The sequence below is a fragment of the Melozone crissalis genome, unplaced genomic scaffold (assembly GCF_028551555.1).
Source record: "Melozone crissalis strain CALT ecotype California unplaced genomic scaffold, PUWL_Pcris_2 ptg000061l_1, whole genome shotgun sequence".
Classification (NCBI taxonomy): Eukaryota; Metazoa; Chordata; class Aves; order Passeriformes; family Passerellidae; genus Melozone; species Melozone crissalis.
In genome coordinates this window covers 1,284,168-1,311,379 of record NW_026535839.1, presented here as the reverse complement: position 1 = coordinate 1,311,379, position 27,212 = coordinate 1,284,168, and the positions used below count along the sequence as shown (strand labels likewise).

Here is a 27,212-nt window from a genome sequence, read left to right as displayed (position 1 = left end):
TGGCACCGAGCGGGGACCCGGCTCGGACAATCCAACACCGCCACCTGCGGGCTGCTGCGCCGGGAGAGGCACAAATCCCGCGGTGCTCCGCATTCCCCGGGCTTGACACGGCTTTAATGCAGCCTCTCCAATAGAGGGCTTCCCCCTGGGGCAGCGGGGAGGTGGGGATCCCGCCTTCAGTAATTAGAAATAATGATAATAGTAATTATAATAAAAAATGAAAAGGTATTTTCCAAATTCTGGGGTTTTATCAATTCGAATTATCACCTTGCTCATGTTGAACCTTCTGCTGTGGGCAGCAGTATTTAGAAATTTCTATAATATATTACTTCTATAATATATAATTTCTATAATATATAATAATGAGAAGGTATTTCCAGATTGCTGGGGTTTATCAATTCCAATTATCACCTGGCTCGTGTTGAATCTTCTGCTGTAAGCAGCAGTATTTAGGAATTTCGAGAATATATAATTCCTATAACACATAATATGAGAAGGTATAATATTATAATCTATAATATATTTATAAATATATTATTATAATTATATTATTATGATATATAAAATGAGAAGGTCTTTCCTGATTACTGGGGTTTATCAATTCCAATTGTCACCTGGTTCTTGTTGAATCTTCTGCTGTAGGCAGCAGTTTTTAGGAATTTCTATAATATATAATTTCTGTAATAGATAATAATGAGAAAGTATTCCCAGATTGCTGGGGTTTATCAATTCAAATTATCACCTGGTTCTTGTTGAATCTTCTGCTGTAGGCAGCAGTTTTTAGGAATTTCTAAAGAACCAGTCAAGTGCAAAACCTCCAGAGTTTGTGGCTGGTTTTACCCAAGGGTGTTGTTCCATCTCCTGGCACAGTTCAAGCCTCCTTTTGGGCTCACATTTGGAATCCCTTTAACACTTTAATGTTGTACAAAACCAGAATGGGGTGTGAGGCTGAGCAAGAGGAGCCTCATCCCAAAGTTCAGGGGAAAACCCAAATATTCCTGAGCTGTGCAAACATGAAATATTCATGGCAAAAAGCCTCTGCTCTCCCTCACCTGTTCTCACCTGCGCTCCCTGACGTCACAGCGGAGAACTACAGTTCCCGGCATGCCTCGCGCGAGCCCCATCGCCCATTGGCTGTCGCTGCCGGAAGTGGTTCCCTCGTGCCGGGGGCGTGGCGGAAGCCGGAAGCCGGAAGTGCGGCTGGCGCAGGTGAGTGCGGGCCCGGGGCTCGGGGTCCGGTCCGGCCCGGGGGGACCCGGCGGGGCCGGGGGTGATGGTCCCGGTCTGCACCGTCCCCTCCGCTCCGAGCAGCGCGGGGCGGGCGCTGCGGGCCGGGCACGGCGCCCCGGGGGTCGTGCTGGGGCTGGAGGGGCCGCGCTGGGCCAGCCGTGCCGGGGCCGGGGTGCGGGACCGGGCCCGCGGGGCCGTGCCGGGCTGGGCCGTGCCGTGCCGGTCCCGGGATCCGAGCTCGGCAGTTCCCGCAGTGCCCTGGCCCCGTGTCCCTGCACGGGACATGGAATCCGGGGAAGTTTCCCCCGCCTCGAGAGATCCGAGTTTCCCTTAGGGATGTCGAGAGCACTTTAAAGATTTGTAAATGCGGATAAGATAAATTCAATCATTAAGTACATGTAGGTGTGTATAAATATGCAGGGGAGGGGGCAGAGCAGGGCCAGCTCTGCTGCAGGCCCAGCAGAGCCCCGGGCAGGGGCTGAGCCCAGCCATTCCCTGCCCAGGAGGCAGAACCGCCCTGAGCAGAGCCCAGACAGGGGCTGGGGTCTCCTCCGGGGTGTTCCAGAGCCACACAGACCCCCTGAGCCCCGTGTTTGGGAATGCCCCAGTGACCCCTGTGCTCCCCTCCAGCCTCACCCCCCGGTGCTGGGATTTGGTTGCTAATGAGTCTGTTAATGATGATTATTGAGCGTCACTCCTTTCTCACTGCCACAACCCCTGCCAGGAGCCCAGCATGGAAGAATTTAAAGCTGCAAGCCCGCTTGAGGAGTCACTGAATCACCTGAAGCTGTCGGATGAGAAGGCTCCAGAGACTGCCCCCAGGGATGGCCAGCACCCCCCGAGCCTGGGCAGGGGCTGTGCCCCCTCCCCGGGCCAGGATCCCTCAGAGGAGTGCTTCCATGACTGTCACGACTCCTTTGGGGCCAAGGGAGCTGTGCTGGATGATGAAGGGAGCACTCAGGAGGACGGGAGTAGCCCCAGGAAGCAGACAGAGCTAGAGGAAGAATACTTGCTAGAACTAGAGAAAGATATGCCAGAGGAGGAGAAACAGGTAATGCAGAGCACAGTGCTGGTGTGAAATATCTGTGTGCAGGTGTGCAGTGATCTGTGTGCAGGTGTGAAATATCTGTGTGCAGTCAGTGTTGGTATGAAATTATCTGTATGCAGTCAGTGCAGGTGTGCAGTGGTGTGTGTGCAGTCAATGTTTGGATTGTTCTGACACAGAGGCACTTTTAAAGCTCTTGAGTTTGACTGTTCTGAATTCCCTCTTTTAGGTAACTAATGTTTGTGCCTTTCCTTGCTGCTCTCACTCCTGTTCCAGGGCAGGCTTTGTGTGCCTGAGCTGTGGGTGGGGTGGCTGTGACTCAGAAATTGGTAATTTCAGCACCAAAACTCAGAAATTGGTAATTTCAGCACCAAAACTCCCCCTGTTGCTGCTGTCCCTGCCTGTGCATCCCTTGGTTTCCCCTGAGTGCCTGCAAGGTGCCTCTCCAAAACTCAGCAGATTCCAGGATGGTTTCCCTGAAGGGTTGGTTATGGGAATCCAGAGAGCATAGATCCCTGTGGGTTATTTGGGCTTTAATCAAACAAATCCACATTAAATCTGTGAGTTTGATTTCACTGCTGTCACATTGGACAAGCTCATCCTGCAGCAGGGAACAGACAAATGCAGTTTCTCATCTGTGGAACCAATCTTGTGTAAATATAGAATTTCCTTGAGGGGGAAAAGCAATACTGGGGAAGGACAGCATTGGGCAGAGTCCCCTTGGAGTAGGAGTGAGACTGAAAGTGCTTCTGGTGTGTGCTGGAGCTGCTGGAATCCCTTTGGATCTCAGATTGGGCTCTGACTGGGCAGAGTGATGCTGCCAGTTGTAATTCAGCAGTGAAGAATGGCAGTGGCAGCGTCAGGAGGTGTTCTGGGCCATCCTTCGAGGATTTTAGTGCAAGCCCCTGCCCAGAGCCAGGGGCATCTCTGGCACAGCCCCTCTGGCTCCCTGTGCTGCTTTTAAACTACCCTGGAAACTTTTGTCCTGTGTTTAATTAGAATTTCCTTTATTGCAGAGCCCTGAGCATCCTGGAGTCCCTGTGGGAAGTCAGGGTCTTGTTGTTGCTGCTGTAGGAAGGAGTTTGTTTGATTTGTTTGTTTGATTTGTTTGATTTGGTTTTTACCCAAAACAGGGCATTCTCCAAATGCATCTCTCAGGTGCTGAGCAGAGGGCAAAAATCCTTCCTTGACCTCCTCACACACAAACATCATTTCATTGCCCTTGGGTTTTTTCCAGTGGGAGTGAGCAGTCCCTTCTTCCTCCTTGTGTTTATTCCTGTCCAGTGAGGAGCACTGTCAGCATGAGTCACCTGCCTGGGACTCCAGAGCTTCACAGAGAAACTGCTGAAAACTGGGGAGAAATTGTTCTGGAACTGAACTCTGAGAAGAGCAGCAAGCCTGGCAATTGGCTGGGTTGGTTTTCCTGCTCTTCCTGGTTTGGGTGTATTTTTAGATAATCATCTCATTTTGCACATGGATCTTTGCCTGCTGTCAAATGACCAAAATAATTGGGAATGTTGAGTCTTGGCACTCAGCTTTGTGGAACTCCACAAAGGGGCTATGGCAGTGCAAAACAACAACTCTTCAAACTGGGAAGGTTTCCTCAGAGAAAGGCTGGGGGCAGCTGAGCTCTCATCTCCCTGCAGGTTTATTTCCAGTGGTGTTGAGCAATTCTGCCCTTCAGGGTGGTTTGTGATTTCAGCCACCCAAACTGAGGGATTCTGTCTCTCACCAGCACCACAAGTACTGCACCAGCAGCTTTTTATGTTCCTCTGAGAGATTTCTGGATCTTGCAGGTTTTCAGGTGTAGTTTTATTCTCTAGCAAAGGATTGCTGGTGTGATACAAGCAGAGCTGCAGAAGTGTGAATGCAGAGCAGAACCAGGAGCTCAGGCAGTTGTGACAGCCACTGGAGTGGCCCCTTCCATCATCTCCCCCTGGCCAGGTCACTCCTCAGTTGCTGCTCCAGCTCTGCTCCTTGTACTTGCTACTGATGGCCATGAATTTATTTTTCAAAGCGCAACATTCTGTATATTCTGATTATAAAAGTTTCTGTTAAATGCTGCAGCTTTTAAGGAAAAGTCCTGCAGTCCCAGGCTGAAAACAGTGCTGTACATTCATTTACTGAGAGCTTTTTAAAACCCTTACAGCCTCCTTCCAATGACTCAAAAGGTTGTTTTTTTGAGAAGGACAATGTGATTTTTTATTTATTTTTATTGCAGCTGCAGCAAATGAGACAGAAATAGTCAGGAGTGGTTTTTGGCTGCTGAGGTGGGGAGCAGCCTCTCAGCAGTGCTGGGTCATGGTGTGCCCTCAGGGGCAGTGCAGCTCTGAGGGAGTGGCTCAAGGGAAATCAGGCTGGATTTTGGGATGCAGGGCAGTGCTGGTGAAGCAGACATCAAACAGCAGCCTGGGACTGGCACCTGGGGAGATGGATCTGATTTGGCTGCCTGTCTAAAGCACAAAACCTCCCCAGGAGCTGGTGCTGCAGCAGCAGCCACAAACTGTGGGCTCAGGGCACAAGGAGAGCTGGGTGTGAGCCCTGCCCCAGCCAAGTTTATGCAGTTACACCTCCTGAGCTTGGGGTTTTGTTCCAAACCCCACTGCTGTGTTCAGCAGCTGGAATGAATGGGCTCTGTGGGGTGGTGTTCAGTGAAGGGCTGTAGGAAAAGCCTCTGATTGATTCTGGAGATGCAAAGGCAGATCCTGGCCTGGCTCTGGGTGTTCCAGGTCGCAGCAGCTCAGAGTAAACACTCACCTGTGCAGAGGCTCTGCAGCTCAGAGGCAAGGAGAGGGAGGGATTGGGGATTGTGTGTTTTCTCTAATTACATTTCAAGAGCCCCACACAGGGAGATTCTGATGTTAAGCAGCAGGATTCCTTCCAGGGAGACAGCAGGGATACCCTGAGAAATCTTCTGCACACAGAGAAGCAAAATAAGAACTTGCAGGGATATTGAGACACAAACCTGTAAGAAGTTCTCAAAACCACAGCCTGGTTCCTTGCCTGGGCTTGCACCTCTGAGCTTTTTAAGGATTGAAATTCACCTTTGCAGGGTTTGGTTGTTGTTTCACAAGGCTGCTGCTGCTGCCTCAGCAGGGGCACTGAGCAGCAAATTGCTTTTGATGCATTCCAAGCAGATTTTTCTGGCTGCTTGTCAGTGACAGGGATGGCTTTGGCATGGGGCTGCTCTGCACAGTGAATCTGAGGACACCCAGCAGCTGTTGCAGGGTCACTGTTAGCCCCGCTCTCAGGGCACCCTTTCACGAGGAGTGTATCCAGAGCAGGACTCCCAGTCCCTCAGCTCCTCCATCCTGGCAGGTGCTCTCCTGTCCTGTGGCAAGGACTTCAGCACCTGGCCTCTCATTTTGGGTTTGGAAGCCTGTGTTCTGTGAGACACTCAATAAATACCCAATATTCTCCTGAGCAGTTCCTTCTCTGGCCTCTCCCTGTGCCCTGCAGCTGGCTGGATCACAATTCCTGTTCTGACAGCAGGAATGGGCAGCAACACAAGCAAGAGGAGACTCTTGAGTCTCTTGTGAACAGCTCTGTAAGAATGTGATAGAACTGAATTTAAGAAATGGGATTTTTGACTGATGCCTGAGGTTCTTGCTGGGCTAAACAGAAAATTTCCTTTTTTGAACCCCCCTGTTTCTGCAGGCTGTAGGATATGTTAGAGAACATTGGCTTAGTGAAGACATTTCCTTTAAGCTGCCCCCTCCTCACCCTTCCTTTCCCCCTGGGCCTTTGGGTTGATCCCATTGTTTCCATAAGGGGAAGCTTCTGTATAGAATAAAACATCCTGTCACATGTTGTGAGTTAAAGCCTGGAGAAGAACATTTGAGCAGTAATCTGGATCTGCTGGAGTCATTAATTGCAAGAGCTGCTGAGAAGAATTTAATAAAAGCTGGCATTAGAATCTCCCCGTGTGATTTATAATTCTTTGAGTTTTAAACAAACAAAACTCTTTTGCTGAGTGACAATTTATTAGGAAGAGGGAAAATTCTCCCTTCATGTCCCTTTGAGTGCTGCCGTCTGATCTGGGTCCTGTGTTCAGTTGTGCATTTCTGTGCAGGGAGTGCTGCTGTCACATCCAGGCCTTGCCCTGCTGCTGATGGGTTTGTGGGCAGCTCCTGTCCCTGCACAAAGGGATCGGTGGCACTCTGGTCACCCAGCAGGATCAGTGGCACTCTGGTCACCCAGCAGGATCAGTGGCACTCTGGTCACCCAGCAGGATCGGTGGCACTCCTGTCACCCAGCAGGATCAGTGGCACTCTGGTCACCCAGCAGGATCGGTGGCACTCTTGTCACCCAGCAGGATCGGTGGCACTCCTGTCACCCAGCAGGATCGGTGGCACTCCGGTCACCCAGCAGGATCGGTGGCACTCTGGTCACCCAGCAGGATCGGTGGCACTCCTGTCACCCAGCAGGATCGGTGGCACTCCTGTCACCCAGCAGCATCGGTGGCACTCCTGTCACCCAGCAGGATCGGTGGCACTCTTGTCACCCAGCAGGATCGGTGGCACTCCTGTCGCCCAGCAGGATCGGTGGCACTCCGGTCACCCAGCAGGATCGGTGGCACTCTGGTCACCCAGCAGGATCGGTGGCACTCTTGTCACCCAGCAGCATCGGTGGCACTCCTGTCACCCAGCAGCATCGGTGGCACTCCTGTCACCCAGCAGGATCGGTGGCACTCCTGTCGCCCAGCAGGATCGGTGGCACTCTTGTCACCCAGCAGCATCGGTGGCACTCCTGTCACCCAGCAGGATCGGTGGCACTCTGGTCACCCAGCAGGATCGGTGGCACTCCTGTCACCCAGCAGGATCGGTGGCACTCTGGTCACCCAGCAGGATCGGTGGCACTCCTGTCACCCAGCAGGATCGGTGGCACTCTGGTCACCCAGCAGGATCGGTGGCAATCCTGTCACCCAGCAGCATCGGTGGCACTCCTGTCACCCAGCAGGATCGGTGGCACTCCTGTCGCCCAGCAGGATCGGTGGCACTCTGGTCACCCAGCAGGATCGGTGGCACTCCTGTCACCCAGCAGGATCGGTGGCACTCCTGTCGCCCAGCAGCATCGGTGGCACTCCTGTCGCCCAGCAGGATCGGTGGCACTCCTGTCACCCAGCAGCATCGGTGGCACTCCTGTCACCCAGCAGCATCGGTGGCACTCCTGTCACCCAGCAAGGCCACTCTGAGGCTGGGCTTAACTGGGGCTGCCAGCGAGGGCTCTGACCTTCCCTGCTCTGGCACTGCTGCTTCCAATTCCATCTGGGGATTTGGCAGAAGAAGGAGCAGAGTTCTTTCCCATGGAGTCCCAGGGAGCGGGGCCAGGCCAGGTCCGTCCCTGCCGCTGCCCTGGCACCTCCCAAGGGCAGCTTTGGGGTGACTCCAACCTTAAACTGAGATCCAGAGCCTGGGATGCAGGACAGAGCAGTAGCTTCCCAAAACTGCAGGGGGAAGCAGACAGCTGCTAATGAGGGACTGAGCAGTGGGGCTGGCAGCTGAAAAATGCATTGCTGGTCTGTTTCAAATTCCTGTGCCCCCTCTGAACCGCAGCAATTCAATGTCCCCGGTTTGGGTGAACTCCCCAAGGGACTGAGGGGCAGGCTCGCTGGAAGTGGAACCTCTGCAGAACTGGAGCCAGGAGCAGTTCCCAGCAAAGGGAAATCGAGGGATCAGTCCCAGCACAGCAGCAGCCAGAGGAAATGGTGGGGGCAGTGTCACAAACTGAGGCTCCCACTGCCTGCTCAGGGATTTCACTTCCAGCACCTTCTGCTGCATTGCTCACTTCCCAAGGAAACAGGAAATATGTAGGTTGCTGTCTTTTCTAATAGGTTAATGCTTTTATTATTGTTATAAAAAAATTATTTAATATCCAAATAAAATTTATTTATAATTATACAGTTATAAATAAATTCTATAAAATTCTATTTCATATCATGCTTTTCTTGTTAACCCTGAGTGCTTTGGCAGAGCAGCTGAGGTGCAGGGGCTGTGTGGGATTTAGGTTTGTGCTTTATTGTCACGAGGCCAGGCTGTCCCTTGTCATGACCTGAGATCATCGCCAGCAGCCCTGGCTTTGCCAGGCACGTTTGGGTTAAATACTGATTTTTTTCTGAGTATGGGATTGGAATTCAGTATCCAAATTTAAACATTTCTAATCAGATCCCCTAAGAGTCATCACCAGTTACATTCAGTTATTTCTTCTGAACTTCAAAAAAATATTTAAACCACATCACAGTCAGTGCCTGCCATGCAATTTGTCATCTTTGCATTACTAAAATTCACAAAAACCCCAAACCTTCAGATTTTGCTGCCACTGAAGAGCAGAAAATGCTTCCCTGGGGAGCTGTGGCTGCCTGCAGGGCTGTGTGTGAGCAGCCGTGGGGCAGGAGCAGGCCAGGATGGCTTTTCCTGGGAATCTGGGACTCAGGCTGCCCTCATTCCCTGCCAGGGAGGGATGGCAGCTCCTGGGTGTTGGGGGCACACTGTGCACGTCCCTCGGGACTGATCCATCCCAAATCTGCTGGGCATTCCCCAGGGCAGGGCTGGAGTGCTTTGGGGCTTTCCCTGGATCTGAGCAGCTTCTCCTCCCTGCAGCTGAAATGGAAATCCTGGGAGTTGTTCTGTGCTAGGAATTTCTGTTCCAGGAATGTCTGGATGAGGAATAAATAATGCATTTCTTTCACACCCAGCCTGCTTTGCAGGGCAGTGCCTTCAGCATTGAGGGGCTCATCCATTTTTCATGCTCTCACATTTTGTGGAAAAGCCAGAGGAATTGGCTTTGAGATGTTGCTTCTTGGTCAGTGGTACCTGAAATGCAAACCCATCAATGTGCAGGAGGTTCCCTGCAGACTTCTCCTTTTTAAAAATACTTTGGCCACTCAGTTTGGAAGTGAAACCCTTAAACCAGGGATCTGTTGAAAATGTTGGTCAGGCTCTCACAGAAATGCAAGTTTTGACCCATTGCTGCTTTGCAGGGAGCAGAATAAATTACAAAATCATACACAGAGCTCTTAAAAGTGCTGCTTTGTTGCTTTGTTCTTTTTCCTTTTCCTCCTTTTTTAGTATAAAGCTTATTCTTCTGGAGCTTTCTTGCTGCAAATCACTTTTTATATTAGCATTTAATGTATAATTAGGGTAAACATGTCATATTGTAAATTAATTTGGATAAAATGAAACAAAATATTGATAATGCAGGTGAAACTTTTCATCCAGATCCCTTGACTGCAGGGTTTCTGCCTCAGGACTGCTGTGAGCATGCTGTAGTTGTGTTGATGATAAAAATCCTTTCATTCTTGTGGAGCTGTAACTGAGCCCTGTGCAGCAGAGAGTGCTCGTGGCACTGAAAGGCCACTTCTAAATAGGTCATGAGCAATGAAGTCAGTGGGGTTTGTGTTTCAGGCAGCCCTTCCCCTCACCGAGGGCATCTGTGCAGATCTTTCCAGCAGGATCCCCATCTCAGCCTGCCCTGTGCTCACATGGGGCTGCTTTGTTCAGTGCCACGACAGCTTGGCATGGTTGTCACCCTTTGTGCCCTGCAGAATATTTAAAATGCCTCTTTGTGGGGTCCAGGCAGGAATTTCTGTCTGCTCCCAGGAAAACGGAGGTGTAGCAGTTCCCCATTCCCTGTGCTGAGCAGCAGAGCTGTGCATTACACAGAGATTTGGGATTTTCATGCAGCCTGGAGCGTGGAATTTGTGTGTTCATGTTTAGAAAGCACCAAGTGTGTCCCTTGGGGTGCTGTGGAAGGGTTTGGGGTTTGTCAGCCCTCCCTGGGCAAAGGCACTTCCTGAGCAATGGGGCACGGTTTGTGTGCCCTGTGTTTGTGGGGTTTCTTTCAAATGTGAGCAGTGATGGCCATTGGAGGAGCTGTGTAATGGGCAGTAGGAACAAATGTGATGGTGTGGGCACGTATCAGAGGGCTCAGGTGAGATTCTGCTGTGGATTTCGTGCCATGGCTCAGTGTCCTCCCACTGAGGCTGGTCTGTTCTCAAGCTGTGCCAGTGGTCAGGGGAATCAAGCCCCAAAGGCACAAGAGCAGGAGGGAGAGCCTGGGAGTTTGAGCTGTTTGTCAGCTCCCTGGCATAGCTGGGAGCTGCTGCAGTGCTCCACACTCTGTACTATATTTAGCTGTTTCCAAGGAGATGTTCTGTGTGATATTGATAATTGCATTAATCCTTGATTCACACAATCTGCAGGAAAGGAAACTGCTCCTTTTCCTACTGTTGGCTTTTTAATTGCTCAGTGATCTGTCATTTACAGACACCTCCATTGAAGCCCTTTGTGTGCTGGGAGGAAATCCAGTGCTCCAAGGCTGGCTTTTGTGCACTCCTGAGCTCTGAGGGTTCCTGCCCTTGCCTGCTTTGTGTCAGGACTGTCAGGGGTGGCAGGGATGGCTCGGGGACATCCTGGGTCTGTGTGTCACAGCCTGGGAGCCTGAGCCTGGCCTCCCCTCGGGCCAGGACGTTCATGGTTGAGAACACAGCTCTGCTCACACGTGCAGTTCTCACTGCACAAATAACCTGCTTCTGGGGGTTCTCTTACTCCCCATAAGAAATATTTCAGGGCAGAAATCTTTCTCAGCCTGCACCTTTTCCTTGTGCATCTCTGAAAATAACCAGAATTGCTGAGGTGGAATTATTTCAAGCAAAACTTGTGAGACTTTACATTTAAAATACATTCTGCACGGTTGACCTGCAGTGAGTGAATTAAATGGAGTTGGAAAGGAGAAGCAAAGAGCCAGTAAAAGCTGATGTGTTGGTTTAGAGCATGGAATTCTCCATGGATGCTCTCCCTGCATCCTGGTGGCTGTGGAGTGGAGCTTTTTAATTGCCTTGCTGTTACACTCCAGTGTTCCATGGATATAGAAAGTATTTCATGTCACAGGGTCTACAAGCAGATCTTGGCAGAGTTAAAACTCTTCAGGTTCTGTTTCATTCTGCTTCCCTTCCATACTTTATTTGGAGCTGCAGCTGACCTAGTTGCTCATTTCAGTGGAATACTCTGAGACATTGTCTTTCCTTTTGTAGAAGAGAAGAAAGGAGAGCACGGGGCTGAAGGAGAAAGGAAACGAGCACTTCAAGAAAGGAGGTGGGTTGGTCATGTCTGAACACCCTGTGGGTGTTAGATATCCCACATTAGTACTGAGCCATCGTGGGGGTGCTGCAGGAAGCTCTGATGAAGCCCTCACACCATCCTTGTTGAATTTTATCACCTCTTGCATTTTCCATCCAGCTCTAGAGAAGAGACAGAGCTATCAGAGCTCCTTTAGAGGTGTTTAAATCCAAAGGTTTGGATACTAAAGCAGGATTCCCATGAAAACCATGGATTTTGGACTGCCTTCCAAGAGCCAGGGTTTCCTTCACTGATCAGAAAAGGTTTCCCTGGGGCTCTGAGTTGGGCTGATGGTTGTGCTTAGAACTGATGCAAGATCTGGGGCTCTGTAGCTGCCTTGTACCTTTATACATCGATTTTAGTGAACAAACAGAAGAGGGGAAGTGGTTTTGACACCTGCCTTTGATTGAACCTGCTGTGGGTGGAGGATTCCCAGAGAAAACAGGAATTGCAGTGCCTGCCTCCCTCAGCAGGACACAGGCAGGGAATCTGTGTGCCCTGAGCAGCAGGCAGGAGGTGCCTCATGGAGCCCTGAGGGAACACAGCTCTGCAATGATTGAGCACAGCTCAGGATGCTCTGGAAGGCATCAGAGGGCAGGAGGGAAGTGCTCAGCCCAGGAGAGCCACAGCCCTGCAGTGTTGCTGGAGTCTCACCCCAGGCCTCTCCTTGATCCTTCAGTCAGGTGAAGTTGATGTGGCCATAAAAGCTCCCTGCAGCTGCTCTGAGCAGTGCAGTGACAGCTTTCAGCACTTCAGCCAAAGGATTCCACCTCTGCTCAAAGAGGAAACAATGTCAGGGATGGGAATTACATCCACTCCTGCTGCACTTGTGCATTCAGCTCAGTATATTCCTGCTTTTATTAGCAAAATGAAGTAGATCCTAAAAGAATCAATTGTATTTATGAACTCAGTAATGATCTTTGAGAGCAGCTAGTGATTCTGTGTCATATCAGCAGATACTGAGAACTGTTTCTAAAGGAGCCTCATCCATGGGGTCCAGAGTTTGAAATAAAGGGTTTGGTTTGGGTTTTGTTGCTCTGCAGACTATGGAGAGGCAGAAGAGTCCTACACCAAGGCCCTGCAGATCTGCCCAGCCTGCTTCCAGAAGGACAGGGCTGTTCTGTTCTCCAACAGAGCTGCTGCAAAAATGAAACAGGTCAGTGCTGCTTTCATTCTGTGTCACACTGGACTGGTGTGGCACAAATGCAATCGTGAAGTGAGCAGAGCCCTCCAGTCCCAGCTGTGCCCCATCCCCACCCTGTCCCCAGCCCAGAGCACCGAGTGCCACCTCCAGGGCTGGGGACATGAAGAAATGTGACTTCAGTCTAACAAAACTGTTTTGTGTTCTAGGACAAGACAGAGGCTGCCCTGAGTGACTGCACCAAAGGTACTTTTTCCTCTCTGTGCTGTCCTTGTGCCAGATTTTTGTACATAAATTGTGTCATTTAGTGCCTTTACTGCAGAGCTGTAATTTTGGGCATAAGGGTCTTTAAAGAACTGAACAGAAAGCACCTGATTTGTATTACTTATTTTGTAAAATGTCTGTCAAGCCTTTCCTATCTGCAGTAATGTACTTTCTATTCTCTTGTACCATAAGGCTGCAGTTTGTACTTGTTTTTAAGAGGACAGTCTTTTCTGTGGAAACTGTTTGCCACACCTGTGATTTCAAACCCACTTCCACCTGCTATCCCCACCAAATCCTTGTTTAATCCCAGGTTCCAAAGAACTCTGAGGCTTTATAGAGTTAACAGCATTATCCAATCCCTTTCCTGCACAGCTTTTGCTTTGTCACCAGGGCTTATGTTCCCCTGTTCCTGCCCTGCACAGTTCTGTCTCTGCACCTTCTGGTGGAATCAGTTCAGCTGTGCTTTGCTTTATTGCTTCCACCCACTCACCCACCCTTGAGTGTTTGTTAAACTCCCTGTGACAGCTGGGGAAAAAATCCAAATTACCAATCAGAGAACTAATCCAGTGGCTGTGTGCCAGCCCTGCCTGCACAGAAATGGGAGCTGTGCTTGCTGAAAGGGCTCCTGGAGGTACCAAATCCTCCCTGGCCTCTCTTGCTGGGGCTTTGCCTGGTTTTGGAGCTGCTGCTTTCTGAAAAACACCTTGAATTTTGCAGTGGCTCAGAGGAAATCAATGTGCTTTGAGCAGGGAGACTTCAGCTGCCAGGGCCTGACACTCCCCAGGGACTGGAGCACAGCAGAGCAATTCAGTCACCTGCAGCTTGCTGACTGTGCCATTGCCTTTGTCCTTGCCAGAAGATAAACTGGAATATTCACCTGGATAATCTGAGATTTAATTGTCCCCAGAACCATTTTAATGAGCTGGGAATTATAAAATGGACAGAGCTCTTTCTGTGGTGAAAAATCTTTCACATTCCCTGTTTCTGTGGTGGAAAATGGATGAAGGAATTCTTGAGGAATTACCATGTGGAGGTGACTGCTGAGTTTAGCATTCAGTCTGAACTGTACTGCAAAGAGCCCTGGCTGCCAAGGGAGCGAGGGGAGGAAGAGCTGAGATTCACATGCCCCTCTGCCAGCTCTCAGGGCTGAAATCACTGTTTGTGCATTCCCAACACAACCTGAACTGTTTGATATTAAATTCAGAAGAGCTCCAGAAATTCTCCTGGAGTTTGTCTCCACTTGAACTGAGATAAGCGTGGCAAGGCTGATTTTCCCTGCTGTGTGTGTCTGGAGGGATGTTTAACTTTAGCTGCAATCTAATAATAGCCACTTGCTAAACACACAAAAACTGAAATATCTTGCAGGTCCTTAAAGTTTCTGTAGCATCACTTAGAATCTCTGCACGGATAGGATTGCACATTTAAAGCTTTGTGATCATAAATCACTTCCATCTGTGAGAGGTTGTGGACATTAAATGAAACATGATCATGAGACTGTCCCAGGCAGCTGCTCCTGAATTCCAGCTTAGCTTTAAGCTGTGCCTCTGCTTGATCCTGAGTTACATTCTAAGGACAACTTACAAATGTAATACACACTTGAGAATTCATTTGAGGGCTGGAGAAATATTTCAAGTACAATCCTGGGCTTTGCTTTTGTTTTGCAGCTGTGGAATTAGACCCTCACTATGTCAGAGCTTTGCTGAGGAGAGCAGAACTCTATGAAAAAACAGAAAAATTAGATGAAGCTCTGGAAGATTATAAGGCAGTCCTAGAAAAAGACCCCTCAGTTCATCAAGCCAGAGAAGCTTGCATGGTAAGCTTAAGCCTTTCAGTGAACTTTGGCCTAACTTATTTTTCATTATTTTGGTTCAGCTTCACACCAGTGAACCTGCAATGGATTCTGCCTCAGAAGGAAAAAGAAACTCACGTGCATCACCTGCAGATTTGTCTCTAAACCCACTCTGAATATGTTGTTACAAAAATCTTCTTGAAAGGCTTAATTGTTTTAAGTCTCCATTTGGGAAAATAAATCATTAGCAGTGATTGTGCCCCCCTTTTCCCCACACTGTGCTGTTGTAAGTGACAGATTAGGAACAGCTTTTATGGCATATTAGGCAAGAAACCTTGCCTGGAATGATTTCCTGGGGGACTGGATCAGTTGCACTGATGGCAGAAAATATTCTGCTTAACTGTGTGAGTGCTGTTGGTGGTGAGGGGTGACCCCATCAAACAGCTGAGCTCCCAGGAAGGACCTGGAGCTGGGCTGGGGCTTCCCCTGGGCCAGGAGCAGCTCCCCAGGGAATGGGCACAGCCCAGAGCTCCAGCAGGGTCTGGACACTGCTCCAGGGATGCCAGGCTGGGGCTGTTGGGTCTGTGCAGGGCCAGGAGCTGGCCTGGATGATCCTGGTGCTCTCTCCCCTCTGAGGATAGCCCAGGATTCTGAGTCAGAGCCTCAGGGCTGGCTGGTTCTGTTCAGGCTGGTTGGAACCCCAGCACTGTCCCTGGGCCCCTCCAGAGCCAGGATTCCTCCCAGGGGCTGTGCCCTGGTGATGCCACAGCAGAGCCCTCACCCAGCCCCAGCAGGGAATCCCCAGCAGGGCTGCTGCTCCTTCAGGCCCAGTTCAGATTTATTCAGTGTTTATTCCTGATTTCTGTGCCTGGGCAGTGCAGAGGGTGGGGTTCACCCCCTCCTGCTCCCCGAGCTCCTTGGCCAGGCAGAGCCTTTGGCTGCAGAGCCCTTTGGACAAAATGCCCTCAAATTGCCCTGCCCTGGCATTCCTTCAGCTGGTCCTTGTCAGATTTGAGGGAAGAAGCAAACTATTGAGACTGAAGCTTAAAACTCCCTTCTTGAAAACCTGTTAAAGAAATCCTGACAGGTATCATTTTACACTTTTCAAATATTCATCATAAATCTCTAAATTTCATAATGAAACCCCCCAAGTTTCAGCTGTTGACTCCACATACCTGGTTACATCTCTGACCTGGAGGAGGCTGAGAAGCCTTGCTCTGCTGTCAGGTAAAAGTGTCTCTGCCTTACAGGAATATCACAGGATCTTCTCCCCCTCACTGGCAATGAAAATGATGCCTCAAGAAAATCTGCAAATGGGCTTCATTCACAGTTAGAGCAAATCTTCATCCTCCCTGCCCACAGGAATGATCTCACATTGCTCTAGGGAATGTCATGACCCTGTTAAATGACAGATTAAAATATGAAATGCACAATAGTTCTTTGATTCCCGATTTGGTACCTGCTCCAATACTCGAGCACTGTTTATATTTCAGGAGTGCAGAGCTGGGGTTCTGATTGCAATCCTCAGTTATTTTTGACTTTTTCAATGCCAGACTAAGCAGTTTGGATTATCATGTTTATGCTCAAATCACCCCCGTTGCTGCTTTCCCAGAAAGTGTCATTATATGGAAGCAGTGGTTATGGTTGGGTTTTCACAGGTGTGTAACTGATGGGAGAATTTCAGCCTCCACACAGTTTTTGAGGGATTTTAGGGCAGATGAAGAGATTTCCCAGAAGCAGCTGTACTTTGGGATGAGTATCACAGACACCAGATAAAAATGGGTGTCCATAAGGCATTCCTGGAGTGGGAGGTGCTGAGGCTCTGCATATAGCAGTGTTCTGGAGCTGCACACCAGGATTTGTGTCTGTCACTGCTGATGTCTAAAATGGGAGCATTAGTGAAAGCAGGGATCTGATTCCAGTTTTCCTCTCTCTCCACAGAGATTACCACAGCAAATTGAGGAGAGGAATGAAAAATTAAAGAAAGAAATGTTGGGTGAGTAGTATGTACTTCTATAAAAACCTTCATAATCTACTAGGAAAAAATGCATGAATAGAATCTCATGTATAAAATTTAAAGGAGATAAATCTAAAAGGAAATATTTGTTCAGTGTTACACAAAACTCCTGCTTTCTTTGTAGTTCTCAATTGCTTGGTTTCACCTTCAGTAAATTGGAGACAAGGAATTCTCCCATGCAGAAAAGGCCATTATTTCATTTAAAGAAAGAAAACTTAAAACCTTCTAAAACAATTTCATGTTGGTATGTAAGAGCTGGGAAAGGTGATTTGACACAGCCCAACTGCTCAGCCCTTTCTCCCTGCAAATAAACCCTCAAAGCAAACATTCCCATGAAAGGGATAAACCAGGGCTTTCACTAAACCTGTGCCTAAAGGAACTCCCCCAGCTGGAATAACTGGGCATGTTTGATCTGGGGGCTGAAGAAATAAATGTGATTCTTTCTGTAGCACTTCCAGCCCAGAGACCTCCAAGTGTTCGTGTTTGCCTTGATTTATTCAGCATTTCATTGCTTTGATTTATTCAGCATTTCATTGCTGTTTGGTTGGAGGCTGAATTGGACCCAGCCAGGGTGAGCACCAGGAGTGGAATTACCATTCCTAAGGCAGTGTTTGGCTGCTCTGCAGAAAATCAGGTTAAACAACTCAGCCTGTCTTTCACACTGATTTTGGTGTATTTGGGAAGAAGAGACTGTTTCAGCTTATGCTGATGTTTCTCTGTAATTTCTTTTCTGCAGCCCCTGATTTGCTCTGGCTTTGTTCTGCCCTGACCTAGCAGAGTGTCAGTGAGGCTTTGCAGAGCTTTACAGGATCAGAGCCCGCTTCCCCCATTGTGCTGAGAACAAGCCCCAAATAAAGCAGGTTAAGGGTGGTGGGGCTATAAATAAATGACAAATGCAGAAAATCTCCGGAAGGATCAGGCCCATGGGTAGGACATGGGGTGGGTTTCAGCACAAAGTAATATGAAAATAATTCCTGATCTTTGCTGAACTCCAAAGGGCCTCACTAATCACAAGGGATTTGACTGGAACAGTAAATCCAGCCCCTGCACTGCTGCTTTTTTCCTGGGTGTCAGACTAGGTGGGATTTCTGTTAACAGTGTTAATACTTTAAAAGTGGCAGTTGAGATTTCAGATCTGGGCTGGGCTTTTGGGAACCACTGAGACTGTTTCTGCTGGGATTCTGGAGGGAGAAATCCCTTCTCAGTGATGTCACACAAGGAGTTCAAGGAGCCAGACTGAGAGCAGGGTAGGACAACACAGAACCTGTGTTCATCCCCAGCCTCGTGTGTGTTGGGTTGTCACAGCTCTGGTTAAGTGACAATGATGGTGGCAGTGGTGGCTGTGGCTGTCACACAAACTGAGGGGTTTCTATAAAACATTCTCCTGAAATGAAGTCAGGAATGTGGGCAGCTCCTGCTCCTGAGTGTTCCAAGGCTCCCTGTGTGCTGTTGTTAGGGCAGGCAGTGAGGATGCCATGGAGCAAGGAAACACTTCCAAGGTTTACAGTGCTGCAGCTCTGTCTGAGGTCAGGAAAGCCTGGAGGGGGGCTTGATAGGAGTTAGAAGGTGTGGGAGAAGAGAAACTCGATGGAATGTGGTGGTTCCGAGATTCCTTTGGATTGTTTTGTTGTACAGTGAATCTGTTTGAAGCTGTTTCCACTTTCCCACCCTTCCTGATGGCATTTCCCACTGCCAGGATGGAGCTGGCTCGTGGCTCTGTGGCTGGAGCTGGGTGACTGGGCTTGGGCAGTGCCAGGGGGACATTCCTGCCTTCCCAGCTCAGGTGCCTGGGTTGAATTCCAGACTTTTGGGCTCCAGCACAGCAAGTCTGAGGCATCCTGATAGTTCAGGCCAGGCCTGCAGCAGGAGCACTGACTCCAGACTGAAATTAGGAGCAGTGTCCCAGTCTGTGCGTTGGCTCCTTTGGATCTTGAGCTGATCCTCAGGCAGTGAATTGGCCTCTCCTGGTTTTGGTGAGCTTTCATTCTTTCAACTCAAGCAAGGCCTGGGTTGCTCAGCCATCTCCACTGTCATGGAACTGGGGCTGTGTACAAACAAAGCCAGATAAACGGAGTGCATCCTCCTCCTTCCCAAGTGTGCTTCCTGTTTCCCAGGGCTGCAGCTCATTTCTGTCAGAGGCTGAACCCCCTGTGCAGTGCTTGTGTGTAAATAACCCAGAGCTCACATTCCTGGCTGGATTTTCCTTCTGGCCCATGTGACTGTGAGGTTGATGTCACCAGAAGAATCCTGGTTTGTGGCCAGGCCGAGCCCTCTGCTGCTGTGTGTCCCTTCTGCAGGGCTGACATTTGTATTTCAGTTCTTGCCATGTTTGATCAGCCCCTTGGCACTGAAGCTTGCTCAGGGTGAAGGGAGCCCTGAGCTCACATCAGAGAGCTGGACTTGGGGCAGGAGGTGTGAAATCCAAGAGGCTTTTCCTTCTTCTGAGCATCCTCTGCCCCCGTGACTGAGGGTGTGAACAGTGACCATTCTCTGGGGTGTTTTGTGTTTCTCTCCTTAAGGCCAACGATTTGCAGCCTTGTTCAGAGACTTTTATAATTATTGTGATATCTGGGAGCACTCCTTTGGAGAGAGGGTGTGAGGACAGGGGAGCTTTGGAATGGTTTTAGCAGTCTGGGGGCCAGAGCTCCTCACCTGGGCCTTCCAGCCCAAAAGAGATTTTTCCAGCTACCTGAGATCAGCAAAGACATTTATCAGGCTTTGTGACTAAAGAATTATGGGGTTTGTTTGGGTTTGGTTTTTTTTTTTCCTATTGACAGTTATGTTGTATTTGCAGCTGAGCTGCTAAACCCCAACCCTGCACAAGGTGATTTTAAGTAGTTAAATCAGAGCCAAATTACAGTTACAGTTCAGTCCTCATTTACCATTTAGGGAAGGGAGAAGGATTTACCCTTGCTCTTTTAATTGCTTAAAACTGTTGGTAATACAAGAAGTTACACAGAGAAGAGACCTCATCAGGAAATTTGTCTTTTCTCCAAAAGAATTCTTTACACAAGCAAGATGGAGCTTTTCAACTTCCAAACCTCACATTAGCACCAGCAACTAAGCCAGAATTATTGCCAGAAAGACTGAATAGCAATTAATTTTGGCTGTTACATCTTAATGTAAATTGTGAGTAATCTTTTCCTGCATCTGCCTCTTTCAATAGGGTGTTGAATTGCAGTTTAGGTGAGTAATGAATCACAGACTTCTGAGCCCTAAATTGATTTTTACAGTTCTGTTTTCTTGTTAACCTCTGAATATTTGCTTTGGTGAAAAACCTGAATGTGCTGGAGTTGCAGGTGGAAAATAAACAGGGTGTGTTTGAAAGAAAAAGAGCAAAATGTGTGAGAATAAGGGCAGAGGGAGGAGAGGGTGACCCTGCTTGGGGACAGGGAGTGGGGGAGGCTGGGCAGCCTCTGCAGCTGAGTCCCAGCTCCACGTGGTGCCTTTTCCTGCCTCCCAGCACAGGCTGTGAGGGAGCTTTTCTTTAGCAGGGGGTTGCAGTTCACTACAGCCCTCAATTTAGGGCTGAAAGGAGCTGTGGGAGGAGGAGACAGAGCTCTCTACAATGCTGGCTCTGTGCGTGCCAGGACAGCAGCAGCAGCTCCGGGCTGGAGTGCCCGGAAGAGCCAAGGCTTTCTTTGCCTCATTAACAATTCATTCAGTGTGGCTGCCCCATGGCCTGCCTAGGGAGGGACAGAGCAGGAAGGTGAGCTGGGATGTGCTGCTGGAATTATCATAAAGCCCCAAGCCCTGCCGTGCTGGGGAGCTGCTCCAGCTGCAGGGGGTGTTTATGGGTTTGGAAAAGAGCACCCAGCTCCCTGCAATTGGAAGAAACCTCTCCAGTGTCCTGCCAGGCAGGCTCTGCTCTCCTGCCCAGCTGCAGGGCTGGGGGGCCCCAGCCATGCCAGATTCTGCAGGATTCTCCACTGAGACACTGCTCACCCCAGACCCGAAGCTCAGCCCTGGCCAAATGTTTGTCCAGAAGTTCAAAAAAACCTCTTCATGTTACTCAGACAGATGCTACCGAAATGCTTTGATAGCCAAAATACTTTCAGGGTGCTGCATAAAGGGATGAATGTCATCTTCAACAGGTGTACCTTAAAAAAATAATAAAGATGTACAAAGAGTTTAACCCTACCTGAGCTGCTGCTGGACTGACTTTGGCCACATCTCTGAACCACCTCATCTGTGAATTCCCATTAAAAAAGTCAAGTTGAAGGAAATTTGTGTCTCCCCAGCCATTTGCTTTGGTGGGCTCAGGGTTTTCTTTTTCCGGATACTGGGAAGAAATCCTTCCCTGTGAGGGTGTCAGGCCCTGGCACAGGTGCCCAGAGCAGATGGGGCTGCCCCTGGATCCCTGGCAGTGCCCAGGGCCAGGCTGGACACTGGGGCTGGGAGACCTGGGACAGTGGGACGTGTCCCTGCCCATGGCAGAGGTGGAATAGATGATTTTTAAGGTCCCTTCCATCCCAAATTCCAGGATTCCACTTGCCCCAGAGGCCCAGGGGAGGTGAGCACAGTGCCAGGGGGTTCTCAGGACTCCAAGCCTCTCCAGGCAGGAATAGCTGTGGCATTCCCAGGTGTTCCAGGCCCTTGGCTGCTGCAGCTGCTCAGTGGATTTTCCATGGCAGCAATTTCTGTTGTCACACTCAGCTCTCAGCAAAACAAAACCCATTCCCTGAGGATCAGTGCAGGTGGGAGCTTTTGGAGAGATGGGGTTTGCCTGGAGAGGCAAACCTTGAGAAGGCTTCAACTTGTCCAAACTTCTGCTTTTCCTTTGGGAAATCTACAGTTCTACATTGAAACCAGGAGGAAAAGAATGTTTTTCTTTGAAAACTGGCCATCTTCTTCCTTTGTATTGTCATGCCAGGGGTTTGTGTTCAGCCAGCAGTGAAGTTGTTACCTCTGCTTCCTGTTTCACTTTATCTATTCTGTCATTTCTATATAGGATTTTTTTAAAGGATGTCCTTTTGTTGTCCTTCCCCTCTTACAGCTGTAGCATTTTCCAGAATCAGGAGTCATGTGTGATCCTTATACTGACAGGACTTTATTAACTCTCATACTCTGTGCATATTTAACAGTGACTTTTGATTCTCCTAAGAGCCTAAATATTAACAAAATGCAGAGATTTCCTCAGCATTTACCTGTGCTGGATAAATCAGCAGGGCTGGGCTGTAGCTGGGTGGAATTCCATGGGATTTTCCTCTGCTCAGCTCTCACTGTGTTCTCTTGGAATGTCACTGCAGGCAAACTAAAGGATCTGGGCAATTTGGTGCTGCGTCCCTTTGGCCTGTCAACAGAGAACTTCCAGATCAAACAGGATTCATCAACTGGCTCCTACTCCATCAACTTTGTCCAAAACCCCAACAACAACAGATAACATGGATTCAGAGTGGCTCTGCACATCCCGTGCCAGGATCCAGCAAACCAACACCCTCCACCCCCAGGGCAAGAGGAGACTCAGCAAACTCATTTCCCAGCTTGTGAAATTATTTGCAATGTGGATGTAAAGCAACTCATTCAACTTCTCATAGTGATAACTGTGTCCAGTGTGTGATTTATTCTTTTTTTTATTTATTTTTCCCCTTCCCTTGCGGTGTTTGGCTTTTCCAAGAGGCAGTTTGGCCCACTCGGTGCTGGCAGCAGCAGCTCAGGGGAGCCCAAAGGCTGGGACAGAGGCTGGTGGTGTCCTGGGGATGGGGAGATCCAGCAGCAGCACTGGCCCACCCTCAGCTGGGTGGGACTGGCCCCTGGACACAGCTCTGCCCTGGAACCATGGATCTTCCAATAAAGGCTTGGTACTTCTGCTCTCGGGCTTGTGAGGTTCTTGCCTGGGCTGAGCCCTCCCCAAGGGGGGTTTGGTGTGGAAGGTCCCACAAACAACACCTGGCAGGACACTCACAGGAAGCACTGGGGTTTTTGGCCCTGCTTGCAGCAGTGCTGTCATTTAACTTCATGCCACCCTTCCAGCAGATTGCTTACTGGGTATTAATTTTTCTGAAGGCAGCAATGACATTTTGTGCCTCCCTCTCCACCTGCACACCTTGTAAAGGTACCTCCAAATGAAATGTGCTTGTCTGGGATCCATTCATGTTGCGGGGATGCACAGGAGTTGATTGCAGAAGGTCTCCACAGTAACTGGACCTTGAGGACTTGGAAGTGTTTCCAGAACGAGATGACCTCTGAGGTCCCTTCCAGCCCAAACCAGGGCATGACATAAATAATACAAATATAAATATAAATACATATGTATATATAATTATATATTCTGTTGTGATGGTTCATTCAGGTTTTGGAGAAGGTGCCTTTTGTAATTCCTGCTTTCCTGGGGTTTGTCAGTGCTGAAGTGCTTACATTGGAGGCAGATTCTGCAGTTGTCTCCATACAGATTTCAGTACATGATTTAATTAAATAATTAGCAGTGGCTGCCTTGGCTATTGGGTGTCATCTCCAATTCATTTCAGGAAGTCTCTGTGTGTCTGAAATTCAGGAGCTGCAGCCTTTCATTGAAAGGAAAAGCCTTTCCAGGCACAGCAGGTTTGGTGCTTTAATGTCATTTTTGTCTGTGCAGCTGTGCAGAGTTGTTTTGATTGTTAAAATCTGTCCTGCTGCATTTTTAGTTTAGTTTAGAGCTGGGCCTGGGGTTGGATCAGCTGTGAAACCTCTGTTGCTCTGCAGGGAAGGTTCAGTGGTTTGGGATTAGTAGAAATGTTAATAATCTTCCCTAAAACCTGGAGCAGTGCAGAGCAGAGGTGCCCAGGCTGCTGCAGGGAGCCCTGGGCAGGGCTGGGTTCAGGGGCAGACCCCAGCACCAGCCCTGCAGCACCTGCTGGCCCTGGTTCCACTCACCTGCAGCATCCCATTGCACCCCTGGCATGGACAAAAACGGAACCACTTTGGAGCTACCCTGGATGCTTTAAATTTTAATTTTTTAATAATTCTTTAACATTTCATTGCTCTGACCAGTGGGATTCTGTCCCTGCCCACACTGTGTGCAGCGTCACTCACCTGTGGCTGGCTCTTGTGCCCAGTGGCCTTCTCCAACCTGCTGCTCCAGGGACAGGATTTCTGTTCCTTCCACTCTGTTCCTGCTTCACCCCTTTGAAAGCCTGGGGAGCTGCAAATATTCATTCTCAGCTGGAGACTGGGGAATTTCTGGGAAATAGAAGCACAACAAAGCTTTTGAATTTCCTACCTGCTGTGCAAACACATCATCAAATCATTGTGCAACTCCCCTGCAGGATGCCTGATGTGCACCTGGAGTTTCCAATGAAGGGAAGGGCAAAGGAAGCAGGGCTGCAGCTGATTAGTGTTTGTAATTTAATTGGATTGTGTGAAAGTCACTGGGAGTTGGGCATGCTGGTACTGAGAACTCAAACCTCCAGGTCATCCCTGCCTCCTCAGGGCCACTCTCCAGCTGGACCAGAAACCTCTGGCAGGTGTTATCTGCCAGCACAGCAAGTTCTGCTCCAGGCAAAATTCCAATTAATTGTCTGAAAGTCCTTTTGCATTGTCCAAATCCTGAACAAGTGCATGTGTCTTGATTTTGATTTTTAAGTGTTTTTTTTTTTTATGTCTAAACTAGTCCTTACAGCTGCCACCAGTAAAATAACTGGTGCCTCCTCCTGGTGCCACTGGCCACAACTCAGGGAGTGCCAGGGAGTTTTGAGTCACACTTGTTGGATTTACAACCTCTACTAGGAAAAAACTGTTTTATGAAACACAATCTTTTAAATACAAGTGCTCCTAAACCAAACAGTTCTTTGCTCAAGTGTTCCAACAGTTACTCACCCTCCTGGTAACCAGCATGTGCCTCCTTTCCAGCTGGAGTTGTCCATCCTCAGCTCCTGCCTTTGTTCCTCCTTCCTTTGCCTGCCAAACACAAAACCTTTCAGTAGCTGGCCTTGCCCCTGAGGTGTTTGCACAGAAATAAAGGTAGTGTTGGTCTTGGCCATGAACTGGGTTAGTCTCTCCCTACAAAGAACTTTCTCCAGGATTTCCATAACATTTGTGGCTCAGACCTTCCAGTATTTGACACCAGAACTGACAGTGGGATTTGTCTCTGTTTTATGCAGAGGTTCTCACTCACTTCTCTGTTTGTCCTCTCAGGGACTTTAATCCTTTTGGCTGCACATGGGCTGAGAATCACAGATTGCCAGGATGGTTTGGGCTGGAAGAGACATTGAAGCTCATCCAGTCCCATAGGCCAGGGACACCTTCCAGAGACCAGTTTGCTCCAAGCCCCATCCAACCTGGCCTCATTCCAGATCCTGCTCATGAGTCCCAAGTTCTGACCCTCAGAGGAGCTGAACACCTGCAGTTCCCTCCGTCCCACCGAAGATTTGGAGCATTTAACATCTCTTAAAAGATAGAAAATGCAGCTCCCCAGTTCACATCTTCAGCTCTGTCCCCCAAAACCCCAGCCCCAAGGGAGGCAGCCACACTCCAGGCACAGCCAATCCCTCCTGCCCAGCAGGATCCAAAATCGCCCCCAGCTCAGCCCTTGGGACATTCAGGATTTGACAAAGCACCGAGCTTTGAAGCCCAGTCCTTCCCTCCTTGATTAACACAAAACTTCCCGGGATCTACCTGCCCCTGATTAGCACAGCCCCAGCCTGGGAGAGAGGAGAAGCTGCTGGTCATCAGCTCCCAGGCTTTAATTAGCTGTGTTATTCCCAAGGGATTACTGCTGCAGCCAAGAACCAATTACACCCCAGTGCCTCCCTCCAACAGGGCAAGGATGCACTGGGGCACATTTAATGTGCAGCATTCATACGTTGCTCATTCACAAGCTTTCCCTGTTTGGATGAATCCCAACATTTTCTTGCTCAGCAACTTTTTCCCACCCCGGGCAGGGCTGTGACTGCTGGGGGGGCTCTGGGCAGTGCCTGGCACAGGAATTGTGGCACTAGGCCAGAGGCATCACTGCCTACCCTGACAACGATTAAAGGCTCTAAATCAACTGAAAATTAAAATAAACCCCTTTTTTCCTGATTCTGCACGTTCAGTGGGAATCTCCCAATTGGAAACCATCTGCAGCTGCAGCCTAGAGTCCCCAGAACTGCATATTTCTCCCTCTTTGTTTCTCAAGGAGACAATTCACAAATCCTGCATTCCCTAAATGGATGCAGCAGGATTAGGTTTGCCTTTCCCGGCCTGCCTGGGCCCAGTGCTCTGCTCCTGCTTCCCAGGACTCCCTCCTGCTGTCCATGGGCTCTGGGCAGTGCGTGGGGCTCCAGGAGGAGCCGTGCCTGCTCTGGGATAAGCACACGCTGGCCAGGGGAGCCTCTGTTCCTGCCTCTGGGCAGTGAAGGGCAGCACCCCCTCCCTGCAGACACTCCAGGGAACAGGGATGGCAGGAAGAGGGGAAATGCTGGTATCTCATCGGGCGGTGCCTGCTGGCAGAGCTCCCTAAGTGTATTCCTGAGTGGTGCTGGGAGTGCCCAGCAGGTCCCTGGGGAGGCAGCGGGGCCAGGCCTTTTCTAATTGCGTTTCTCCTATTTCCATCAGCTCCTTTGGCTGTGACCCTCCATCCTGGGGCACTTCTCTGTCTGAGGGAGGGAGAATTGCAGTATTTGGAACTTAGGGAAAGGAGGAGGCTGGGAGCTCACAGATTCCCTGCCCATGGCTCCAGCCCTGAGCTGCCCTTGAAGCATCAGCTCTCGCTGTGCCCCGACACATTTGTGTCCCTGCTACCAGCTGGAATGCAGCTGAGGCCTTGGAGCCTGGAGCCAGCAGCAGGTTTTCCAAGGCAAGATGCAGCTGATGGCTCCTGACAGGATCCTGCAGTGTTAATGCAGAGAGTGTGAAGTCCAACCCCCCCAGTTCTGCTCTCACAGCTCATGCCCAATGCTTTTTAAAGGCAACCACAGCCAAGTGAGTGAATCACAGATGCCTCATCCCCATCCATCTGAGCAGTGTCAGAATTCCTGGGGTCCTATCCTTAGCACGGCCCAGTATCCATCCCTGAACACTCTGGGGCCCCCAGCCCCTTCCCCTGACAGCTCAGAGCCTTCAGTGTTTGGATGAACCCTCCAGCAGGAGCAGCCTCACTTAATATTTAATGACCAAGACAACCACAGACAGAAATTCCAGTCCCCAAGCTCTTAAGATGTGGAGCTCAGCTGAAAATCTGGATTTCAAAATCAGAACTACCCCTCCTGGGCTTGGAATATTTACCCCAAATCCAGAACGTGCCAAAAACCTCTGCAGGGTGCCCAGTCCGCATGGAGCACCCACGGCTTGTGCTGCAAACCCAGCAAGGAAGGCAAAACAAAGAGCACAGAGACACTCAAGGGAAAAGCAGGAGCAGAACCATAAAAGCCGGATATGGAATGTGAATAAACCCCGCAGTACGACCCAGCAAACAACAGCAGCCTTTTCCTGGCTCCCTGCTCTGCCTGCAGAACACAACAGAGAGATGAAATCCCAAAACAACTGGAGCAGGGACAGGGGAGGAGGACACAAACCCAAGGCAGTGAGGGGGAATTGGTGCCAGGCCCGGGTTCTGCCTGAGGGGCTCAGGGCTGGCTCAGCACCCAGCACACCTCCCCTGCTGGATTCCTCCCAGCCTGGGCCATTCCCAGCTTCCCACAAAGCCCTCAAGC

At 49.6% G+C, this 27,212-nt stretch overlaps 2 protein-coding genes across 2 annotated transcripts in view; one reads left to right on the top strand and one right to left on the bottom strand.

The window, feature by feature from the left end:
• Positions 1–1,169: 1,169 nt before the first annotated feature.
• Positions 1,170–22,822, top strand: TTC1 (tetratricopeptide repeat domain 1). Its single transcript, XM_054288193.1, has 8 exons — positions 1,170–1,209; positions 1,955–2,281; positions 11,307–11,367; positions 12,435–12,547; positions 12,742–12,778; positions 14,461–14,609; positions 16,527–16,581; positions 21,852–22,822. Exons 2-8 carry the CDS (start codon positions 1,964–1,966, stop codon positions 21,983–21,985), a joined length of 867 nt encoding a protein of 288 aa, XP_054144168.1. The 5' UTR covers positions 1,170–1,209; positions 1,955–1,963; the 3' UTR covers positions 21,986–22,822.
• An 817-nt stretch (positions 22,823–23,639) lies between these two features.
• Positions 23,640–27,212, bottom strand: part of PWWP2A (PWWP domain containing 2A) — a 30,018-nt gene continuing 26,445 nt past the window's right edge. Inside the window, exons 3-4 of the mRNA XM_054288082.1 lie at positions 24,397–24,477; positions 23,640–23,760 (exon numbers count right to left, since the gene is read on the bottom strand). Of these exons, the coding sequence (XP_054144057.1) occupies positions 24,446–24,477 (32 nt within the window). The 3' untranslated portion in view covers positions 23,640–23,760; positions 24,397–24,445. The remainder of the gene's footprint in view (positions 23,761–24,396; positions 24,478–27,212) is intronic.